Here is a 25,578-nt window from a genome sequence, read left to right on the forward strand (position 1 = left end):
TTTGCACTAGCCATGAGGAAATATTCCAGCCCCAAAAGTACTGAGTCACAGAGAAAATTCTTATCACCTTGAAGTTGTCTGTAAACCTCTGTAATCTTGTTTAGTCTTTAATTTTCTTCAAGCTTCTTTCATCCTCGTCGCCAATGTCACATTTGTGGCCCGAAATGTGAAGTTAATAAAACATTAAACACAAGTTTATCATGTAAACTTCTTTGTGAATTTTTATTCTCCGGTTTCCTTTTTTCTCCTGCTTGTGCACTTATCTCTCTCTCCTACCACGTGACTTCCGGTACATCTCATACATATTCATTATCATGACAGTCATTACCATGGAGTTGGATGATCAAGTGATTCACTTATGCCAAGTGTGTGGGATTCTGGTTTCCCCATTAGTGGAAGGATGTGGAGGCTTTGGAAAGGACACAGAAGAAATTTACCAGCATGTTGCCAGGATTAGAGGATACGAGCCTCTAATGGACAAAATGGATTATTTTCTATGCGCCTCGATACCTCAATATAGGGGTCAAGCCTGAAACGTTAGTTATGCATCTTTATCTTTGCTATATAAAGGATGCTATTTGACCTCCTGAGTTTCTCCAGCATGTTTTTACTTCAACCGTTTCCTCTGGAGCATTGGAGGCTGAGGGGGAGATAAGTGCTGAGAGGCATTTATAGGTTAGACAGTCAGAATCAAGTCAAATTTATTGTCATCTGATTGCACAAGTAGAACCCAACGAAAGTGTTCTCTGATCCTTGGTGTAAACACACATAGACACACAAGAGGCATAACACACATACAGACAAACACTGTATATACAGGAAAAGTCTTCATATATACAAATAAATAAACAAATATTTTTTTTGTGAATATGACAGTCTTAGAGGGTTAGTGTCAGCAGTTCCTTTGGTCGTTCAGCATGTTCACTGCCCGTGGGAAGCAGCTGTTCCTCAGCCTGGTGGTGTTGGCTCTGATACTCTGTATCTCTTCTCCAATGGGAGCAGCTGAGTGGAAGGAGGTCCTCAACAATTTTGTGCACCCTCTTCAGACAACGATCCCAGGAGATCACATTGAAAGCGATAGGGAGGGGGAGGAATTTTATAAAATTATGAAAGGCATTGATCAGTCAGAATCTTTCTCCCAGGGTAAAATGTTACTCACTAGAGGACATGTGTTTAAGGTGAGGGATGGAGGTGTACAAAGCAGATACTTTGGGCAAGATCTTGTACATAATCATACCCAGTGAGTTTTTACATACTGAAATATTATCAATAGTTGTAATATGTGTTTACAAAATAAACCTTTTCCAGTAAAACTCCTTATCTGGAATTCAAGCAACTGGCAGCATCAAGCAAATGGCAGAAAATAAATAGGTAAAGAATATGAAAGTTTAAAATTCACATACCTCGCCATTAGTTCACCAATCACACAACACGCAATCTCAAGCAACCATAAAATTCACTTATCCAGTATCCACCCATCCCCATAGGTGCTAGATACCATGGGCTTTACTGTACAGTCTTGAAAATATCACATTTTGTATTCCTACTGACGTGTAATCATGGCTCAAAGTCACCCCAAACTTAAATAGTTCAGGCTCAGGCCAGAAACATTGGTAAATATCTTTACCTCTTCTGGACGCTGCAAAACCTGTTGAGCTTTTTCAGCATTTTCGTGTTTTTACTACAATCACAGCATCTGCAGACTTTTGTGTTTCTCTCCATGGGGCAAGCCTACCTTACTGGTTCAGATTCCTATGATGTGGCCTGACTTGTAGGTGTTTCTCCAACATAAGAACAAGTAACAGGAGCAGGGGTTGGTATTCTGACCCATCAAGCCTGTTCCACCTTTCAATAATATCATCGCTTATTTGGCTGTGGACTCAGCTCCCCCTATTTGCCTGTTCCCCATAACCCTTAATTCCCCTACTATGTGAAAATCTCTCTCACCCTGTCTTAAATCTATTTACTGATTCCTTGGGCAGACAATTCCACAGATTTACTATTCTATAGGGAAAACTGTCCTAAATCTACTCCACTAATCTTGAGGTTGTCTTTTAATTCTTGTCTCACCTACCAGAGGAAACAACTTTACTACCTCTATCTTATCTATCCCTTTCACAATTTTATTTACAAACATTTCTATTCCCCTCTCATTCTTATGAATTCAGCGAGAATAGACCTAGCTGAATAAATCTCCGCTCATAAACTAAACCCTAGAATCAGTCTGGTGAACCTCCTCTGCACCACCTCCAAAGCCAGTAGATCTTTTTCCAATAAGAAGATATAAACTTTAAGCAGTACTACAGGTTGAAGTTTAACAGATAATCTACAGTTGCCAGGGTCAAATATAATACACATGTGCTGGAGAAATGCACCATCCACAGAAAGTAAAGGCTTAACAATATTTTGGGCCTGGGGTCTTTGTCAGGAATAAGAAGAAAACAGGTAGACACCTGAATAAAAAGGTGGATGGAGGACAAGAGAGGAGGGAGGAAAGAGGAGCACGGTTTCAGATCTCCAATGGAAATGGGCCAATGAAAAATTTTCTCCAGCAAAATATTTCAGAAACAATTGGGTCTAGAGCAGTAATTCTCAACCTTCCCTTCCCACTTTAAGTAATCCCTATGCCATCAGTGCTCTGTGATTAGTAAGGGATTTCTTAAGGTGGTGTGTGAGTGGGAAGGGAAGGTTGAGAACCACTGCTCTAGACCCAATTGTTACTGAAATATTCAGCTTGAGAAAAATTGTAATTGGCCCATTTCCTTTGGAGTTATGAAACCATGGACATAACAAGTCAATTAAGTACAATTAAAATAGTGGTTTTCAAACTTTTTCTTTTCACCCACATCCCACCTTAAGCATTCCCTTACTAACTAACCACAGAGCATCGATGGCATAGGGAATACTTAAATGTGAGTGAAAAAAAAAAATTGAGAACCACTGGTCTAACTAGTGGATACAGAGGGAACAGGTGAATACTGGTGGAATGGTAGAAGAGAAAAAAGCTTAGCAGTGGTAGAGGAGAAGACAGAGGAGAAGGAAGGGAAGGGGTGGGAAGCTGGAGGAAAGATCAAGGGGCACCTTCATTCTGTCCAGTGCAATAGCAAAGACTTCCCAGTGAGCAATCATGAGAAGTTCACAGCCCATTGTCTCGCTGACATGTCTGTCCATGGCCTCGTACTGCGAAACCAAGGCCATCCGCAAATAGGAGAAGCAACCCCTTGTATTCCGTCTCTGCAGTCTCCACCCAGACGGCATGAACACTGATTTCTCCAATTACTGTTAACCCTCTCCCCCAAGTCTCTCTTTTCTTTCTCTGTCCCTTTGTATCCTTTCCTCTGGCTCCTCACACTTTCTATGCTGTTGAAGAGCTGTTAATTACTATGATATCAATGTATAGCCAGCTCACACCCAAGCAAGGGATTCATATCCTGACAGATTCACACCACTTGAAGCTATGCTACTCGGCTTAAAACCAAGAAGGAACTCTTAAAGGAACATTACAGTGGGCAATACAATGAAAGTTGTTATTGTACTCATACAAATAAAGAAAATAATCATGCCATTCAAGAGAGTAACACTCAGCAGGGGTAGATGGTGGAAAGAAAGACTCATCCAAAAGGACTATTTGGAAAATCATTAGAATCTATCAAAAGGCAATGGGTCTTGATTTTTAAAAAACTTTATTTGGTATTTTTTCAATAAAAATAAACAGACTTTTACAGGATAAGTAGTCTAATAATAAAACAGTAAAACAAACCCATCCCCTCCGCCCTCCCACAACAGATCCCTAAAGGGAAGCATTAAAAATAAACAAAAACATTCAGTAATTTACGATATTACTAAATTCATATTGTTCATATATGGTGTCCACATTTTAACAAAATAAATCATAATTATTATGTAAATTGTACGTTCTAGATACACGACTTCAACTCATGATGCCATTGAACTACATTTAACTCCGCTTCATCTTTCCAAGACATGGCAATACATTTACGAGCAAGTGTCAATGTTAGACAAATAAACGCTGTCTGAAACTTATCCAACCCCAAGTCCACGAACGGAGTAAAATAACCTAATCACAATTTTTTTGGATCTAAAGGAAATTGAATTTTAAACAAATTTTGAAGAAAAATCCTAATTTTAAACCAGAAAGGTTGAACTTTATCACAAAGCCAAACAGAATGTATAAATGTTCCAACACATAATCCACACCTAAAACACAGATCTGAATTACTAAATCCATATTTTTTCAATTTTTCAGGGGTTAAATATAACTGATGCAAAAAATTATAATTAACCATACTATATCTTACATTAATTAATTTAGTCAACCCATCATAACACATACTTTCCCAATCCACCTGATTAATCTCACAACTTAAATCATGTTACCATTTAATCCTAGATGTATCTAATTTTTTTAACCATTGTATCTTGTAATAATGCATACATCTCTGATATAAAACCTTTATCTGAAAAATATGAAACCATAAATTCAAATTTAGCTAACTTAGAGATTTTAATTTCTCTTCCAAAATTATCTTTCACTAATGCCCTAATTTGATAATAAACAAACAGAGAATTCTCTAAAATCCCAAATTTCTCTTTAAGCTGATTAAATGATAAAAATTCACCTTCTTCAAAACAATCCTGCCATCTTTTTATTCCTTTAATCCACCAATCTTCTAAAACTCTAATATTCAATGAAAAATGAATCAATTTATTTTGATATATTGGGGTTTGAACTGATAAACTACCCTTTGATTCTATTAATAAATTCCTTTTAGTCCAAATTTCTAATAAATGTTTCAAAATTGGTACATTATATTTCTGTAGTAAGACAGTATTCCATTTAAATATAAACTGATGGGGACAAGGTTCCAATATCACAGCCAATTCCACCCTAACCCAACTAGGAGGGTTCGAAATATCTAACATATGATTAATAAATCTTAATTGAGCTGTTTCATAATAATTTTAAAAATTAGGTAATTGCAAACCTTCCAAAGCATACTTCCAGGTCAATTTATGCATCACTACCCTTGCTAATTTTCCTTTCTATAAAAATTCTTGAACTACTTTATTTAAATCTTGAAAAAAGGATTTCGGAAGAGAACAAAGAATCGATTGAAACAAATAATGAATTTGCAGAAAAATATTCATCTTTATACAATTTACTCGACCTATTTAAAGTTAAAGGTAAATCTTTCCATTTAATCAAATCCGCTTTAATCTTTCTCATTAATGGTACATAATTAAAATTATACAATGATTGAAAATTTACATCAATCATTATCCCTAAGTACTTAATTTTATCAGTCCATCAAAATTTACTAATTTGTCTAGATTGATTGTAATTTCCTTCAGAAATTAGTAGTATTTCACTTTTATCCCAATTCACTTTATATTCAGATAATTTATCATAAAATTCTAAACAATTTTGCAAATAAATTAAAGATTGATCTGGATTAGTTAAATATATCAAAACATCACCAGCAAATAAATTAATCTTATATTCATCCTGTCCAATCCTTATACCTGTAATATTCTCATTCTGCCTGATAGCCTGAGCTAACAATTCAATGACCAACATAAATAGGGCTGGCGACAAAGGACAACCTTGATGAGTTGAACGCGTTAATTTAAAAAAGGAAGAAGTTTGACCATTTGTCGCCATCCTTGCTACAAGATTATTATATAATGCCTTCACCCAACCAATAAATAATGGTCCAAATTTATATTCCTCCAAAACTTTAAATAAAAAATTCCATTCGACCCTATCAAAAGCGGTTTTAGCATCTAATGATACTACCATTGGTAGATTGGGTTGCTGACATGAAGCATTGATCAATGAAACCACTCTAAGAATATTATCCGAGCAATGGGTCTTGATTGTTAGAGTGGTTAATGCCAAGTCCCACTGATGTCGACAAAGTACTGCATAAATAGGTTTAATGACTTCATAGATGCCATCAAGGTACATCTTCAAAAGCTGGAATGGATCAAGAACATCACCCTCCCCCCCCCCCCCCCCAACCCCAGCCCTTCCATCACTCATTCACAACTAAACTTAACTAATCAGGATTCACATCCAATGATTAGATACATCTACAGTTAGTTAGCATACCATTCACACACCACCGACTTGTCCACCATCAGAGCCATCTCACCCATGGCACATTCATGAACATTGTTAGCAGACAAAGCAGCAGTAAGTGAACTAAAGGAGATAAATATGTTTTGCTTTCTACTCTCTGTTGAGGAGAGTGTGTTTATCAGCTCTTTCTCAGGTCACAGGCTTGATCATGAGGTGTGAGAGATTCAAGTCAAGTTTATTATCATCCGATTGTATAACATAATGAAATAGTGTTATCTGGTCTTCAGTGAAAAATACGCACACAACCGGACATACCACACATACAGACAAACAATACACACACAGGACAAGTATTTTATCTATACAAACAAATAAATAATTATTGTTTTGAACGTGAGAGTCTCAGATGGTTAGTGTGAGCAGTTCCTTTGGTGTTCAGCATTCTCACTGCTCATGGGAGGAAGATGTTCCTCAGTCTGGTGGAGCTGGCTCTGATACTCTGATATTCAGAATCTGCCGATGGTATACATATCAAGAATTTTGTAGGTTTTGGATTCATCGACAGTCTGCTATTCTGATTTAATACTTGCAGAATAATTTACCTTTTCATTTTCTAATATCATGCCCTTGCACCTTTTGCCATTTAATCCCACTTGCTTTTCACCCTATCACTTTGAAGGACTTTTCTGTTGTGGAATGGATGTTCAGTCATGTGGGATTAAGAGCAGGCACTGCATTAGATGGAATGTTGAGCTCCAAAATGGCAATGCTGGTGTAAAACCAGCACTTAGCTGCTTTACAACAAGATCTCCCTATGGTGCATATGTTTGGTTTGTACTAGTTACATATATACTAATCTTAATACCTGACATCTCTCATATCAGCAACCTTGTATCAAAATGATTTCTGCAGCACACGTGGTTGGTGTGGATCTGGAATTTTGTCTTATTATTTGATATATGCAAGTATGTCAATAAATATCCTTCCCTGTTGACGAGTATCCCATTTGACGAGTGCAGGCAAGTCACCAAGAGAGTGTTACACAGTAATATAAGTAAGGAAAGATTCTGTCAATTCTTTGAAGAATTGAGAAATGTGAAATGGCTCTTTTTCCAGCTGGAACTTGCTGTAAATTGACCAACCTTATGTACAAGCTACACTGAACCAAGTGGCAAAACTACAGACATCAGGTGTGTCAGCTTTAATTTGAGGTAAGATTGAGGAAAAAAAATTGAAAGTGAAGCCAAAACAAGGAATTGGAACTATGGGAAAGGGTAAATGGTTCACCAGAGCTGGGCATGTTGTTGGCTGTCCACGATGCAGTGACAAATAAAATGGTTGTAAAATTTAATGGAAAGTTTTAAAATAATCAACCCCCCTCCCTCTCCTAAATTGCTTGTTTTGATGCTAAGCGCTCTTGTGAGGAGATGAGCCTATTGTTACATAAAAAGTGTTATCCGGTGAACTGGTTGCTAGGAAGCACTGTAAAATGCATTAAGCACACAGTGGATTCAAGTAATAAATCTTACTATTTTCCCAAGACAGGTGGTTAGGTTTTGCTAGAGATGATCTTTTGTTTCACTAAATTTTCTTCACAAAAGGTCATATGACAAACTACATTTAGGTTTCTTTCAATAAAAAAGGCAACACTTCAGGTGTTGGATGTATTTTTTCCAGTTCATTTCCTTGCAATTGCATCTATTATATCATTGTAATATTGTCATAGTTATTTTAAAAGGATAGCAAATAATATGGCACTTACAACCTTTTATTCTAACCTTATTATCCATATCGCAAGCAACTAATGAGGAGAGCTAAACATGGCAGAAACATGAATGTGTATGTGAGAAAATATCACACTATGTCTAGAAATGACTTGCTCCTCTTACTGGAGAGAAAAAAGGGCTCGCATTTATATAGTACTGTTCCCATCCCTTCCAAGATGTCCCAAAGCATTTTTAACAACTAATCAGGAGGAGATGATATGTGTATCACTCCATTTGAAATTAACCCTCCAGAATACAATTTAAACAGCAAACTTAATTCAGCAAAACCTCTTGGGATTCTTCACAAAGGTTCATTTATTGACAAATAGGAAAAGGTTAATGAGCTAGGTCAAATTTAATTTTAGAGAGAATCTTAAATTAGGACAGGCAGTGATATTTTGGGTGGGAATTTAGATCCCAGGTATTTGAGGACAATGGAAACAGGAGATACCAACACAATACTGTTTGGTTTGTCCTTGAAGTCCCCAGGCCCTTTCAAACTGCTGTGTAAAATGGGGTTAACTGAGCAATTTACCCAGTTAGAGCCCCAGTTACATGGCAGTTAGAAAGGGTCTGACCCGGTTAACCCCATTGGAACCCAACTGGGCAGAGGTAGTCAGGGAACCCAGTTAAACCTACCTATTGTGTCTACAGGCAATTTGAAAACATAAATGGTCGACCCGCATATTCTGATGACATCAGCACTTGCGTGTGTCACTGGGCAGCCAGTATCAGAACATCCAGCAGTACTTCTGGTGAGTACGTGACGCATCATTGTGGGGGCGGGATCCCTCTTAAAATGCCAGGTTGGCGATTTAATGGGTCGATCCCCCTGCAATTTAAAAGGTGCTCCCGTATGTCATTGCTCATCCTCTGTGTCAAGAAATACATGCTGTGTACTATCTCAACTTGTTCTGTCTGGATTAGCTATCAAATCATCAGGACTAATTTTCTGACTGAATGCCACCAATAGTAATAGGCAAGATTCTCAGGTTTGCATCCAATATTGGTTTGTGCTTTAAAACAATGGTTGTCCTTTTTGAACATGCAGCCTTTCATTGCTAACATTCAAAATTGGTTTCCTGGTCCTGGTGGTTTTGTTATTCAGTTCCTTTTGCATCATTTAAATATAAATCCACTATAGCCTTCATTGTACAGAGCCATTCTTTTAATAGAGAAAGAGTAACTTCAATGCTCTTCTCCACTTGTTAACAAAACAGTATATTATCTAGAGCAGCACAGTTGGCATAGCAGTGAGTGCAATGCCTTTACAGTGCCATTGATTGGGACTGGACCTGGGTTCGAATTCCACGCTGTCTGTAAGGAGTTTGTATGTTCTCCCATGTCTGTGTGGGTTTCCTCCAGGGGGGTCTGGTTTCCTCCCACCTTTTAAAATGTACTGGGGTGTAGGTTAATGGGGTGTAAATTGGGCAGAATGGACACATGGGGCTGAATTGGCCTGTTATAGTGCTGTATGAATAAATTTAAAATATAAATTTAATCCAAGTATGATTATGTGGTAAATCATGGGATGGATGGCCTGTCATTTGTGTTCAAATGCAGTTTATTTCTAAATTAGCTTGGGCTTGTTAATAGGTCAAGAAAAATTCCAAATGCAACTACAAGGCTCGCCAGTGGCCATATTTCGTTAGGATGTTGAGGAGATCCTGTATATCATTAAAGACTCTTGAAAACTTGTACCGTGGAGAGCATTCTGACTAGTTGCATCAATGTGTGGTGTGGAGGAACCAATGTAGACGACAGGAAAAGGCTACAGAGAGTTGTAAACTTGACCAGTGTCATCATGGGCAGTAGACTTCATTCCATTAAAGACATCTGCAAGAAGCGGTGTCTCAAGAAAGTAGCCTCCATCATCAAAGACTCTCAGGTACCCAGGCCATGCCCACTTCTCCCTGCTGTAATCAAGAGGAGGTATAGGAGCCTGAAGACGAACACCCAGTGGCACAAGAACAGCTTCTTCACGTCTGCCCTCAGATTTATGTATGGACAATGACCCAAAGACCCTACTCATTTTTTTTTCTCTTCTTTTGTACTAATTTACAGAATTTACTTATTTCAGAATTGTAAATTTTAGCAATCTTTGCACCTGTAATGCACAATACCGCAAAACAACAAATTCCATGGCATGTTAAATTTTAATTTTAAATTTAGATATACAGCATGGTATAGGCTCTTTCGGCCCATGACCCTGTGCTGCCCCAAATACACGCAAATGACCGATAACCCTGGTACGTTTTTGAGCAGTGGGAGGAAGCTGGAGAACCCAGAGGAAACCCACACAGACACAGGGAGAGCATACAAACTCCTTACAGACAATGCAGGTTTAGAACCCCGGTCCCAGTCGCTGCTATTGTAACAGTGTTACAGAAACCACTCTGCTAACTTTGCTGCCCTGAACTGTGTGGAACCTTGTTCTGTAACTATTTATAATTAGAATGATTTATAATGATTTGCAATGGATTCTGATATGAAATCTAAATGCACATGTACATGTGAGTACAGGGGAATTGCTTTAATACAGAAGAAGTCCAATTTAATAACGATGAGAACTCTGCAGAAATGATTAGACTCTGGTCATCATGCTTTGCACTTCTACCATCCGGATCATCCTCTCAGCTGGAGGCAATTTAAGGGAGAACTCTAAATATAATGCAGAAAATATATGCACAACACACTTAAGTCAAACAATGTTTACAAAAGGATGTTAAGAATAGGTCAGCAATATTTTTTTTAGATAAAACAAATAGTTCTTATCAGCATTATGTACTGAAGAAAAATTGCATTAGGATTATCCAGATCCAGAATACAAGAGGATCAAACATTTTTTTTTAAATTGGAGTGGTCTGAAGCACAAACATGTTTAATAACATCTGGCTAAATCTCAGTATCATTTTATAGAATACACAGAGTTTCACTCTTCATTCCATTAATTAGGATTTTTAAAAAGATTAGACATACAGCACGGTAACAGGCTTCATACACAACCAGACATAACACACCTACAGACAAACAATACAAATGCAGGACAAGTATTTCATCTATACAATTATATATTGTTTCATGACTATGAGAGTCTCGGATGGTTAGTGTGTGCAGTTCCTTTGGTCGTTCAGGATTCTCACTGCCCATGAATTTGGTTTTAATAATTCCTGCTGAATTCAAATAAAAATCAAATCTTAAAACAACATTTGGAATAACACCTGCACTAGCTTTATCGAAGACATCAAATCTTGTTAAGTAAAAAAAAAAGTGAGGCTGCACTATTAGGCATTCAGAAATAACTAATGACAAGTAATGATGGACAGTTTTGACTTATGTTTCTCACATAAATGACAATTACAGCTACCACACTAATCTGAAGACGATTCTGAGTGACAGTCATGTCCATTCAGTCTTAGAAGGGCTAATAAAGGATATATTGAGATAGAAAAAAGAATACTGAAATAAAGTATTTCAATTTATAAATCTGCAAAAAAAAAAAGTGCATTGCTCAGAACTTTTAACCCAGGATCAGATCCCTGGTGTAATTAAAAGAGAATTAAGTAGTCAAGTATTGAACTAGTAATCTAGTGTGGGGCAAGGTCTTTAACCTGAAGCATTAACCACTTAATGGTATTTCTTCCATAGACGCTGCCTGATTGCTAAGATTCAATATTCCTTTATTTTCATAGAGCCATAGAACACTACAGCACAGAAAACAGGCCATTTGGCCCTTCTAATCAGTGCCAAAAACATCATTCCACTAGTCCCACTGACCTACACCCATTCCATAACCCTCCAGATCTCTCCCAATAGAACCATAGAATAAAGACCCTTAGAACATAGAACCATAGTCATATAATAGTACAGAACATGTAATATTACATGAAATTGCCTTCTGCCTCATGTATGCAGAAACATAAGCCCCTTTTATACAGCCACTTCAATGCCAGAATATTGCACCTTTATTACACTATGCCTTTTGTGGAAAAGGTACGAACGCAGAATGGGGAGGTCATTCCAGTCCTGCCTTTAAGTCAGCAGAAGAGATAGTCACAGCGGCGAATTGATGTCTGTGTAAAAAAAGTGATCTGGCATCCCAGGACCAGGCTGGGAAAGAAATGTGATGTTTTGATGACATGTTATGTGTGCGACCTATCAGCAGGAAATTAAAAAATTTAAAAGCAGCAGTCAGCAGGTAACTGTTACGATTTCTACGAATTGGGGAGACAAAGAGGACCGGGAGAGCTTTACCCTCCGAGGAGAGGCTGAAATAAGGCGACATATAACTGGGACGGTAAAGGTTGGCCTGATAACAGAAAGGCTGGCACAATATCTTAGAGACCACAACGTTGCTTGGGACAAGGCGCAGGTAACAAGCAAATTGAAGAGCTTGCGATAAAAATACCATCAGGTGAACAGCCATAATGGCAGAAATGGTTGAGGGCGTTTGAACTGGTCATATTTTGATCTGTGCAATTCCATTTGGGGTACAAGACACTCTGCAATTCCGGTTGTTCTTCTGAGCAACATGAAGATCCAGTTTCCTGAGTCCATTCCAGCTGCGTCTCCCTCCTCCAGCAGTAGTGCTGATAATGGAGTTCCAAGTAGCATTGACACAGAGGCCAGTAATATAAACGGTGAATCTGCACCTCATGATTGACTAGGTAAAAAATTTTTTTTCATGATTAACATTTTATTCAAGTGTTTTGGTGAGTGTGTTTACCCACAAGGAGCCATCTCGCTAATGTCACTTATGTTCTATTGTTTTCTATGATGCCTGCCACAGCAGAAAAGGCAGAAAGCTACAAAAGCCCAGGTGGTGACAAAGGAGATAAAGGATTTGTTACTGCCATCGGACCTTGAGGATGTGGAGAGGGAGCGCCTTCAATTGGAAATGCCCATGAAGAGCAGCTGAAGTGAGAGGTGCAGGAGGTGGAGATGGCAGCATGGGAGGACGATAGATGGGAGCGGGCAGATGAAATGAATGGGTTTGGCAACATGTTTAAAGACATCAGAATCAGGCCTCACTTATGTGGGACATGATTGCACTCATGGCAGCTCCTGTACCATAGCACCCTGCTTCACTCTACAGCACCACATTCCTGCACCCCAGATGCCGTATTATTTCTGCCACCACAGCAGAATGACAGCATCCACCACACAGACGAGACATACGAGTCATTTCAACCACCTTCTTCCTCCAGCTCCTGGAGAGATGTGACAGTGTTGTCCACATTGTGATGTGCCTTACCACCTCTGCACATGGTCATTGCTGCTTTGTTTATTTACAGAGTTGTATATAGTTATATGTTGTTGAAATCACTTTCCTCTACAATTCTCTAATTTACTAAATATCTTACATAATGGACATAATTGCATCCTGGTGACTGTGTGTTTTTGCACCCGATAAACAACCTGATAAGGCTCAGGGAGATCGAGTTCCACTCTGGCAAGAAGTGTTCCTTGTTGATTTCACATACAGTATATTGTGTAGAACACAACAGGTAACAAGGACGACTGATACAAAAGTTGCTTGGCCAGGTACCTCCAGTGACTTCTGAGATGTCCGAAAGCATTTTCTACCATCATTCTTGCCGAGATCAAAGCTTTGCTGTTGTTAATCGAATGCATGGTGGTTAGTGAACCCCTTCATCAGCCACTTCCTGAGGGGTTAATCTTGGTCTCTAATTAGATGCTCGGGGATTTCCACTCCGTTTATAGTTTTAGATTTCTGTGGGCTGAGCAATGTGGATGTATAAGGCCTTTATGCAACCTCTGAGATCACAATCAGTTCACTAATGTTTTCTAGTGGCCGTTTTACAACCTGTCCCTTGGATTTGTCGTGAGTTTCATCTGAAGTAGACTCAGTCAGCCATTCCTTCAGTTTAAATATATACATCTATTTCACTGGGATTGTATCCTATATGGTTACATGTGACCAATAAACATGATTGATTGATTGGTCCGCACATAAATTACTGTACAATGGGGTACATAAACTTACTCCACATGGGAAGAGGTACCCACTTTGATCTTCAAGCTTTTTGTAGATGGCTAAAATACGAGCATCGTGCATGCGACCAGACCCTCCCACATATGCATCTGTGAAGCTGAAACATCAAAAATACTGTGTATAGATTGACATATTAAACACATTAATTGATAAAGATAATTATAACTCAGGCTATGATCCTTACCAGAAGCTTGAAGAACAATGGAGTGCCACCCTTTGCAATTGTAGTACGCTGGTCCATCCTCATGGTGGGAGTGATGATGGGAGTCTGTGTGCCATTGATGGCATCAGCATACATTGGATGCTCCCATTCTGCAAATCCATCCATCGTCTCCTGAAGACATGCACCACTTGGCAGGTCAACAAAGCATTTAAACATGGCGACACTGACACCAAAAATACAACTAATGGATTGATATTCACAAGGGGTAACATACCACCACAAAGCAATGGCGAGTCTAAGCTGAAGTTCCAGTTGTCTTGTGCCTTAGATGTGGCTCAATGAGTTCCAATACAAAGTCAAAAGTGTCCTGAGACATAAGAAAATGACTCAGCCACACATCTTCATCAAAATTTTTGTGGACATTAGACCAGAACACAGGCCCATGTGGTCTCTCCTCCACATCATTCTATCTGAGACCAGCGCTAATTGACTCACAAGAAAGAATTGTCTCTGACTATGGCATCTAAGGTCCACACACCTTTCTGCCTCAAACAGCTCCTTGCTTCTCTTCAATTTCTCCTCCAACATATCCTGATTGTACAAACACATTGTTCACATGAATCCGCCATTGTATGCATCAAAAAGTTGTGTACGATGCACAGAAAATTTGCTTGCATTCAAAGAGTGGCATAAATGTTCATGGCTAGCATAAGCACGTCAAGTTCAACCGCCATTATTGTACAGAAAGCAATGTCTGACATGTATTTTAAATGTCACACTAGATGCCGACACATTCCGCCTCTTTTCCTCCAAGAATGCTGGCCGGCTTGCTGTGTAAGATGACACATTGGCCTGGCATTATGCTGGCGTTGTTTGGTTCAGTGTAAATGACCAAAGCCAGTTTAATGACGGGTCTTCTTTATGGCAGTATTGCAGGATCTCTGTGTAAAAACCCTTTTTATTTAAAGCATGAGCATTGGCAAGCAATTTTTTTGTTGACCATAAATTACTTATGAATGTTTATGAATCACAACTCGCTCTGCTATCAGCCAGAGTAGCACTAGGATTAAAATGAAAGCCAAAAACATTCCGCGGACACTCACTTACTGTAAGTTAAATGTAAGTTTCTGCAATTCTCCAAATGCTACTTAAGAGTGTGGCATATCTGTGAATCTCACATAATTTAACTGCAAAGAACAAAATAATCTGTGCAAGAAGCTATGCAGTCGTTTAATGATAAGAGATTTGGTTTGTCACTGTTTTGATTTTGTAACATTAGATTGAATTTCACTAACATTGGTAAAATGTTTGGATTGATATATAATGCATGCAGAAGAGCTGTGATTTTTTTATATTGGTTTAGAATTATGGGCATACTTCTGTATTCAATGTGTATTCCTTGATGCTTTCAGAGGGTGGTGATACCAAGGCTCTTGCTGGAGCACCACTGAGTCAATTATGTCTGTGCAGGATTCAGGTCATATAAAGGTCACAGTGAGGTAAGGTTCTGGGTTTTGTTCATTAAAAGAATTATTAGTTAATCACTTAGTTCTTTACAAACACTGACAGTTTCATCATCATTTATTTTTACCAACACTAACAATAAAATACATGTGAAATAGGAGTGGTAGCAGGCATTTGGCTCCTCAAACCTGCTCTGCTGTTCAAAAAATGTTCAACTATATCCCCTTGATTACCCATGGCATCAAAGGTTATGGGGAGAAGGCCGGGCAATGGAGCTGAGTGGGACTCAATGGCCGAATAGCTTATTTCTGCTCCTATGTCTAATGGTCTTATCAATTTCTATTATGTGCAGAAATAGATCAAAGTTAATTTGAATTCAATAAATAAACCTCACATCCCTCCTTCTGAGTCTTATTTCAATCCTGAATGGATTACTTTTATTGAGATTGTGACACCTAATTTCTGTCTCCTCAGATAGGGGAAGCATCCTCCCCATATCTACCCACTTGAGTTGCATAAGAATTTTGTACATATCAATAATGTCATAAATTACACCCAACTCTAAGCAATAGGAATATTGCCTACTCTCTCTCTCTCCTCCAATGACAGATTTATATTCCCAGGAACCAGTTCTAATGCAAATTGACCCCCTTCCTGCCCTCTTCAGCATGTTAAGGAGATTGCTCCTTTATGTCTCACTCAACTGCTCTTCTTCCATTTCCTATTCTATGGTACCACATGCACTCACAACACCTTTCATCTCTTACCTTCCTATCATGTAGGGACTCAGTCCTTCCATCTCTTCTAATCCAGTGTATTCACTGGCTACAAGGCGTACTCAACGCTGAGAAATGATATGCTGATTGGGTGATTGCTCTGCAGAATACCTGTGCTTGCAGCACAGGAGTGATCCTGAGCTTTTGGATGCTTGATTCTTTAATTCAGTATCCTATTCTGATCTTTGCATCTGTGGTCTCCTACAATTTACAATGAAGCCCAACACAAACTTGAGAAACAAAACCTATCTTCCATTTGAACACGTAGCCTGCAAAACCCAATATCATATGCATTCAATAGAGATAACTCACTCTTTCTAAGCTGGCAATTTCTGCCTGATAACATGCTGGTTCCTTTTTACTCTTTCTCTGGATAGTCCAGCCACCAGAGATGTAGACTATTGATCCAGCTTCTCAAGATTGGTCAATGTAATTAACTAAATGCAGTGTAAAATTGTCTATATAACCACAAAGAACTAAATTGTTGTAAAAACCATCTGGTTCATTAATGCTCTTTGTTAAAGGAAAACTTCTCTCTAGCCCGTTTTCCACTGGCATTATGTCCCAGGAATTAACAGGTCAGGGACCAGTGGAAAAAAAAACCTGTCAGCCTGCAGACATCAAATGATGTAATTTCACGGCAGGGATTAACCACCTCGACTCCTACTCATATCCCCAACGTCAGCCGATGCTGGTGTGCTGATAAAACCAGTGGAAAAGGGACAGTAGAAAGTCACCCATTTCCAGTTGAAGGTAGAATACTCTGATCACCGGGGATAAGTTGTGTCCCAGTTAAGGGTGGCCCAGTGGAAATGGCACAAAGGGCTTCCTATCACGGGACACTGCACAGCCAATTAACTGGATGTCAATGGCAAAGGGGCTTCTGTCTCTTCCCCAGCCCCCTTTTTAGCTTCATATATATTCACCCTCCCCACCCACCTCAATCAGACCCACCTATGGAATTGACTTTTAACTACCCTCTCAGTACAAAGTAATAAGGTTAACAATGGGGCTTAAATTGCCAGAACCATCCTCAACCTTCAAGCTAATAAATTATTATTTCTCTTTACAAGTCTATGGCTTAGCATTACATAGGATGGTTAAATAAAGAAAAAGAACCAACCAATTAAACAAGATAACACCTCAAAGTGAATGCATTAAGATCCCAAACCAAACAGATAGTTTGTGTACCAACCCAATTTCTAATCCTGTTTCAATTGATAATGTGTCCTGCATCAGTTATAGAACATAACACCCAATCTAAACAATACCTTATGTTGCCCAGATTTTCATTAACAAATCATTTTCAATTGCTTGTCTATGTCCCTCACCTTCAAATTCATCGTTAAAGGTGAAACTGCAATATTTTAGTATTTTCATTTAAATTCTTTTGTTCTTAATACTTCAGAAATATTAATTTCTTTCACTTCTCTGCAGCCTTGCCTCTCTCCCAAGCCCCTCGTCTTGCAAATCCTTGCACTGTTCCAAACTTACTTTTCTATCCCACTTCCTAGTCTCTGAACTCAGTGACTCCCAAATATTGGCTTCTGCAACTTTCAAAGCTTTAGGTCAACAGTCCCAGTTCTTTTTTTTTACCTGGTTTAGTGTTAAATTAAATTTTGAACTGAAATGTTCCCACATACCTTGATAGCCTAGGTTACAAGTAGAATTTGTTGTTAGTTTGAATTCAATTAGCTTTCTCCAGGCAGAAAGTTTGCATGATGTGCAGTTCTGAATAAATTAATTGTATATTTAATTATATTTAATTTAGTTATAAATAAATTAAATTCCTGGGTGGGGGGGAATCACTGTCTCAGAGAATCTTTCCAATACCCAACATATTAATGCCATTGTGAAGAAAGCATGTCAGAGCCTCTACTTCCTCAGGAGTTTGTGGAGGCTTGATATGCCATTGAAAACCTTGGCAAACCTTCACAGATGTGTATTGGAAAGTGTGCTGGCTGGCTGCATCATGGCCTGGTAGGGAACACTCTGAGTGAAAAGCCCCCCAAAAGGTAGTGGACACAGCCCAGTACATCACAGGCAAAACTCTCCACACTATTGAGAAAATCTATATGAAACACTGCCGTCCGAGAGCAGCAGCAACCATTAACGATCCACGCTACCCAGGACATGGTCTGTTCTCGTTGCTGCCATCAGGAAGGAGGAGCAGGTGCCACAAGATTCAGAACAATAGATTCATTCAAAGACTTATTTAAAAACTTGTAGCCTTCTCGTTATTTATTATTGAATATTCATATTTCTGTATATTTCCTTCCTCTTGAGTATAGTTTCCAGTTACCGCAAATTAGAAAGTCTGCCTGACCCACAGGAAAAAAGAATCTCAGGGTTGTATGTGATGTCATGTATGTGCCCTGACAATATATTTGAACTTTTAAGAAATATTTTAAATAGTCCCTTAAGAATTTGAAATGAAATAAAAGCTTTTCATATCTCTCACAATCTTGCTCTCTACATGCACAAGGAAAAGTATATTGCTTATTCAAAATGCTGGAGTAGAAGATCCTGCAACTAATTCAACAAATGTAATTTATCTTTCTTTGTACTTTTTTTAAACTGAAATCTGAACAGAAAATAACGTTATATGGTCTAATTTTGATTCACGTAACTATATATTTCATAAAATCCTTCACATGGTCTTCTCACCATCATCGTGCATGTGTGCCAATTACAAGGCTCACAGATTTGAATGTAATTAAACAGACTCTAATATTTATTGGTTTTATTTATAACACCTTACATGTGATGAAAATACAGAGTGAAATGGCTAAACAAAAGTTACTAAAAGTCCAGGTGCCTCTTGCCTCTGGCCATTTCACCACAGCCTGAGCTCAGCAGTTTGGCTGATTCTGCCACATTCTGTTTGCTTGATCGGCTCACTGTGTCTGACAAGTCTGGAGGCAAATGCAGTCTCTGTTAAAGGAGGGAAAGAAAGAAAAAGACTATTTAAAATCTATTGGCCAAAATAAATCATATTAATAAAATTATAAATCACAGGGAAAAATCAAGTTATTTAACTTCTTTTGAAAAAAATGATTTCAAACTACAAAAATGATTGCACTTCCTATAAAAAGTGACTTGCAGTTCCACACCGCAATTCACTTGCTGAGGATGTTCCAATATTTACCTTGGATAAACAGACATGATTTTAATTGGGGAAATGTTTTAGTCAATTTACATGCATTAAGGCCCCACAGTTTATGAGCATTAGTTGACTGACTCCTGAGAAATCACATTTCTCTTCAAATAATCTGGTGGGATATTTTATATTCATCTGAAGGGATCACCTTACCACGCAGCACTCCTGTAGTACTTGGTTGATGTCAACTTAGTTCAAATGTTCAAGCCTCAGGAACTTTCTTGGAACTTTCAGTTTAAGAACCAAATCTGTTATTGACTGAGGCACAGCAGAAAGCTGCAAAACATTTTTGGCAATGAAATCTTGTTGCTCACAAGTCTTAAACTAGCCATTCTCAATGGGGGCCTGAGCTCTCCCCCCCCTCCCCCATTCCAGGGGCCACAGCATTTTTAAGTCAAAGGAGACACTCAGCAAGTCAAACAGTGTACTTTATATAACAGACAAAAATACATAACCAACATTTCAAATGTTAGGCTTGAACTCTTCATCAAGATATGAGTAAAATGTAGGCAGGTGCCGGAATTTATTAAGTAAAAGCCTTGTTTTCTTTTCACCTCATGTAACATAAATATTTTGTATATTTTTCTATGTAGTCAGGTGCGAGAAGAATAGAAGAAACCAAAACTTGAGTGCTTCACGGGTAAGGGGGCCCATAAATTTTGAGCAAAGTCCTAGGGCGGCCCAAAGCCAAAAGGTTGACAATGACTGCCTTAATCATTCATGGTCTCATCAACGTTTTAAACCTCATGCCAAAAACAAGCACCAAATCTTTATGCTGTATACGAGTATATAACAACTAAAGGTAAACACAATATGCTGGGGGAACTCAGCACATCAAGTAGATCAATGGCGGTGCAGACCCATAGGAAGCAGAGATGCAGTGCTCCTGTAGAGTCCTGTCATCGAGTCGACTGCTGTCGGCCCCATATGGGCTTTGAACGGCCTATTGAAGGAGCTGGATGGTGGTTTTCTTTGAAATCCCGTGTCTGTCGGGTCTACACCCAAGATGGAGAAGCCTATTAATCAGCAGCAATCATGAGGGCTGCAAACTCTGCGGAAGCGGAGGGACTGCAGGAAGGCATCAGAGGATGGGAAGATCACTCCCCCTTCCCACCACCCCCACCCTCCCAGTCTGAGAAGGAGAAACAGAGGAGATGACCCACAGGACGGTGACCATGGCGGTGGACCATTGAGGGGCTCTGTGGCTGAGGGACCAGTGCATGTGACAGGCTGCTGGCGACTCAAGGAGAGGAACCCGTAGAAGCTGCGGGCCGCTGGAGACTGCCGTCGGGAGACTCGCGCTGGGCTGCGGACTGCTGGAGATGGGCTCGAACTGGCTGGAGGGGTACCAGGTATCGGAACTGAGATGCAAGGGGATGCCGAGGGTGCTGAAGGGTTCTTGATTGTGTTGGAGGTTCGGATTGGAAGCTTAGGTTGCCAATGGTTTGGACTGGACTCTGTGTGGCTGCGGAAGCACTGGAGGCTAATCTACGGAGACTCGGTGACTCTGGGGGGAATCTCTGACTTGCAAGTCTGACTGTAAGAAATGTAAGAGGCACTGAGGCAATTTCTGCTAGTGGCAAATCTTTCTGCCTTGCAGCAGGCAAAAAGAAATTTCATGTAATACGACACTGTTTTATTATTATGATAATAAATTGAAGCATCAATGGGAGGAATAAAATGGTCTTCGTTTTAGACTGTACCCTTCATTAGGACTGAAGTGCTACAGTCCAAAACGTTGATCATTTTTTTCTCCACTGATGCTGCTTGACCTGCTGAGTTCTTCCAGCAGATTGTGTTAAATTTCCTATTCCACCATCTACAGTTTCCTGTGTGTATCCATGCAACAATTCAAATTGTTTCACATTTATAACATTCACTCATTTGAATCTGTGTCATCTTGTAATTCCACCAGAGAGAACAAGTGGACGACACAGACCTTTGACAAGGACCAAATAAGTTGTAGGCAGTGGCAGTGGATCGAAGGGCAGGAGAAAGATCTATAGTTGGAATCTTCCACCAGCCTTTCTTTTGTACATGGAAATACTTTGTTTCTTCATCTGTAGTTTAAGAGAGATACAAACCCATACGTTCCACATGTGAATTTAGGCCTACCACTTAGTTTCATTGAATCTGGTATAACATTTCATCAGGAAATGTTATATATATAACATGTTTTAAAATTCAGAGTCAGAGCTCTATAGCCTTTCAGCCCCACTTTTCCATGGTGACCAAGCTAGTCCCATTTGCTTGTATTAGGTACATCCTCTTTTAAACCTTTCTAAATGTCTTTTGAATGGTACAATTGTCCCTGCTTCTACCACTTCTGGCAGCTCGTCCATATATCCAACCTCTGTGTGGAGAAGATGCCCACCCGGACAGTTTTAAAACTTTTCCTTCTCACCTTAAATCTATACCTGCTAATTTTAGATTCACCTACTCTGGGGAAAAGTCTTTGACTATTTACCTTATCATTATGACACCGTGACAGAGGTGCACCAAAGAAAAGGTACAAGGACTGCCTACAGAAATCTCTTGGTGCCTGCCACATTGACCACCGCCAGTGGGCTGATAACGCCTCAAACCGTGCATCTTGGCGCCTCACAGTTTGGCGGGCAGCAGCCTCCTTTGAAGAAGACCGCAGAGCCCACCTCACTGACAAAAGGCAAAGGAGGAAAAACCCAACACCCAACCCCAACCAACCAATTTTCCCTTGCAACCGCTGCAATCGTGTCTGCCTGTCCCGCATCGGACTGGTCAGCCACAAACGAGCCTGCAGCTGACGTGGACTTTTTTACCCCCTCCATAAATCTTCGTCCGCGAAGCCAAGCCAAAGAAGAAGAAAAAAGAAAGAAAAAGAATGATTTTGTAGACTTCTGCAAGATCCCTCTTAATTTCCTACGCTCTAGAAAGAAAAGTCCCAGCCTATCTAGCCCCTCCTTTTAATTCAAGCCAACCAATCCTTGCGAATCTTTTCTATACCCTTTGCAGCTTAACAATATCTTTCCTATACCTGGGTGACTAAAACTGTGTACAATACTCCCAAGTGCAGTTTTACAATGTCCCATAGAGTTGAAACATGATTTCCCTACTCCTGTAATCAATGCCCTGACCTACCTGCATTGCTACTTTCATGAAATTATGTACTTGTACTCCTCAGTCTCTTTGTTTTATAACACTCCCCAGGGCATTACCGCTCACCATGTATAGTCTGCCCTGGTTCAAACTATCAAACATAACACCTCGCACTTATCTGAATTAAATTCCATCTGAAATTCCTTGGCCTTCTCTTCCAGTTCATTTAGATCCTTTTGTAATAATTGACAACCTTCTTCACTCTCCACTATACGACTAATTTTGGTGTCGTCAGCAAATTTACAAACCATGCTAGCTGCACTGTCTAGCTGCACTAGTCATTAATTGTAGTGATAAATAACGGGTGACCCAGGATTGATCCCTGCAGCACGTCACTGGCCTTCAATCTGGTGATAACCTTCCACTACTGCCCTTCTATTTCTTACCATCAAGCCAATTCTGGATCCAATTGGCCAGCTCACTGGAGATCCCACATGACTTGATTTTCCAGACCAGCCTATAATGTGGTGTCATGCTAAAGTCCACATGGACAACATCTAATGCCTGTCCTCATCAATCTTCTCGGTCACTTCTTCAAAAAGGCAATAAAGTTTGTGAGAAATAATTTCACACACACAAAGTCATGCCAAATAATCAGTCCTTGCCTTTCCAAATCCCCAGACTTCACTCTTCTTTTAAGATTCTGAAAGGACAATATCTTTTATGACCTTCTGTCATCTGGTGCTCATAATGTTGTCTCCTCTGCATTAGAGGAACCAAATGCAGGTTGGGTGACTTCTTTGTAGAACAACTCCTTGCAGCCTACATAAGTGACCCTTAGCTTTAGTTCATGTTATTCTCATCTCTTTATCTGTGGCCTCTTTCTTTCAATGTTCCAAAGAAACCAACTAATTTTGTTACCCACTTCCATTTGTGTCATTACTATCCTCCTGGCATTTACTTTATTAAATATATCCTTTATCTTTTACCCTTTCCATCAAGCCTGCTCATTTGTTCCCTCAACCACCCTCTTCCCTCTTTGCAACTTAAAATGTGTCCTCTGGGAACATCACTATTTCTGAAGAAAGGCCATCGACCTGAAACATTAACCCTGCTTCTTCCTCCATGGACACTGTCTGACTTGCGAGGTATTTTCAGCAGTTCATGCTTTTATTTACATTTTTAGGTTTTTCCAAAACTTACAACTGAGAAAAGAAATAATTCCAGATAAAGATCCATATTGTTCCCTGAGGGGCTCTGAGGCTGAAGAACATACAGGCAACAGGCTGTTGACGACAGGAACCTATGCAGGCTGCAGGCGACAATGGTGGAAGGATTCACACTGGGCTACGGACTGCTGGAGACTGGCTCAAGATTAGATAAAGGGGTACCAGGTTATGGAACAAGGATGCAGAAGGGTGCCAAGGGTGTTGAAGGGTTCCTGATCGTGTCGGAGGTTTGGATGTGGAGCTCAGACTGCTGATGGTTTGGACTGGACTCTGTGGCTGTGGGAGCGCTGAAGGCGAATACACTTAGATACTCTGAGAGGACTCTCTTTTGCTTCTTTCTCTGAGTGTAAGAGGCACTTCAGGCAATTTCTGCCAATAGCGAATCTGCCTGCTTAAGGCAAACAAAGACACATTTTGTGTAATATTGCACTGCCATTATTACATGCCAATAAATTGAATCTTGAAGATAATCAATAATTAATTATTATTTTAACCAGTCAGACTGTTACTGCTTAGTATAAAGGAGCATGGTTGTGGTTATTCCAGACACTCCGTCATTACTGAGTTGTCTCTGATTTGTGTTCATAGCCCAATTATTTTTTTGGAGCTTTGAAGACTTTCCTTCCATTAAAAGATTAGATGTTGGCTCATGACCACAATGTTTAGAATTACACTTAATTCCGTAGATAATAGAGCAATCATTTGTAGGGTATTGCTTAGGTTGATAACTGGCAAGTAACAAATAAACAGACAATAAATATCATTAATAACATAGCATCTAGGTACGTAGGAAACATAATGTTGGAGATCATTTAGGTTCTTTTGCCAGCACTAATCAACAGCATACTCTTGTTGTAGCTTCCAACCTGACAAATTTTCTTCACTTTGACTCTGTTTTCTCTCTATTAAGCAACTCAGAATCTACAATAAATCACCTCAAAGCCATGTGCTCTAATTTTGTGCAACCATCTTTGCATGGCAGTACTGAAGATATTCAAGAAAGTATGATTTCGCTTCATCAGCTGGTTCACCCTTATCTATTTCTAGTTGCTTCAAAAAATCAAATATGATTTCCCTTTCACAAATTGATGTCAACTCTGCACAATCCTATCATTTTTCCTATGCTTTTTTGCTGCTTTCTTAATAATAGATTCTACCATTTCCACACTAATTAATCAAATTATCACAATTTTATATTCAACAGCATTTTCATAGTTCAGTCTCTTATTATCAACACAACCGAAAATACTAATACTCAGTTAACTGGTCCATCCACATAAATACCTTCACTGCAAAAGCAAATCAGGACAGAATATTCAGAAGGAAGTGTCTGAGCTCTTCCCATTGCAAAGCTTTCCACCACAGGGGGCATATGAGTAGTGTAATGGAACACTCTCCAATTGCCTTAATTCTTTGGTCTCCAGCTATTCTTAACCTTTCATAAGGTTTACCTTTCATAACTTTAACAGTATGAAAATTGGGACAAGGAGTATTGCACTTGTTGGTAGTCCCAGAAAACCAGGCCATGGAGTATATGTGCTCGTTGGTAATCCCTGAAAAGCAGAACATGGAGTATTGCGCTTGTTGGTAGTCCCAGAAAACTGGGACACAGAGTCCAAAGAGTTAAGAAGTGATGTTCATGCAAAGCTCAAATAACTTGATGGGATCCAAATCAACAGTATTCACTGGACCGACATCCTAACCTCCACAATAGACATGCATTCTCACTGCCAGTGATGTAGAGTACTGCAATAAGTTACCACAGTGTTTTGATAAGTTCCAACCCCACAATCGCTGCTGTTCTGTCACAGAGAAGCAGAACATGG

General features: G+C 39.4%; 1 protein-coding gene across 6 annotated transcripts in view; it reads right to left on the reverse strand.

The window, feature by feature from the left end:
- elp4 (elongator acetyltransferase complex subunit 4) overlaps nt 1-25,578 on the reverse strand; it is a 261,465-nt gene that overhangs the window by 10,937 nt on the left and 224,950 nt on the right. For 4 of the 6 annotated variants that reach the window (XM_069902827.1, XM_069902809.1, XM_069902818.1 and 1 more), the window contains one exon: nt 19,017-19,222. The exons of 1 other annotated variant lie outside the window; for it this stretch is intronic. In XM_069902827.1, the coding sequence (XP_069758928.1) occupies nt 19,186-19,222 (37 nt within the window). In that variant the 3' untranslated portion in view covers nt 19,017-19,185. Of the gene's footprint in view, nt 1-19,016; nt 19,223-19,622; nt 19,725-25,578 lie in introns of those variants that run through there. One more of the 6 variants, XM_069902831.1, reaches the window with a different exon arrangement.

The sequence above is a fragment of the Narcine bancroftii genome, chromosome 1, assembly GCF_036971445.1.
Source record: "Narcine bancroftii isolate sNarBan1 chromosome 1, sNarBan1.hap1, whole genome shotgun sequence".
Lineage (NCBI taxonomy): Eukaryota > Metazoa > Chordata > Chondrichthyes > Torpediniformes > Narcinidae > Narcine > Narcine bancroftii.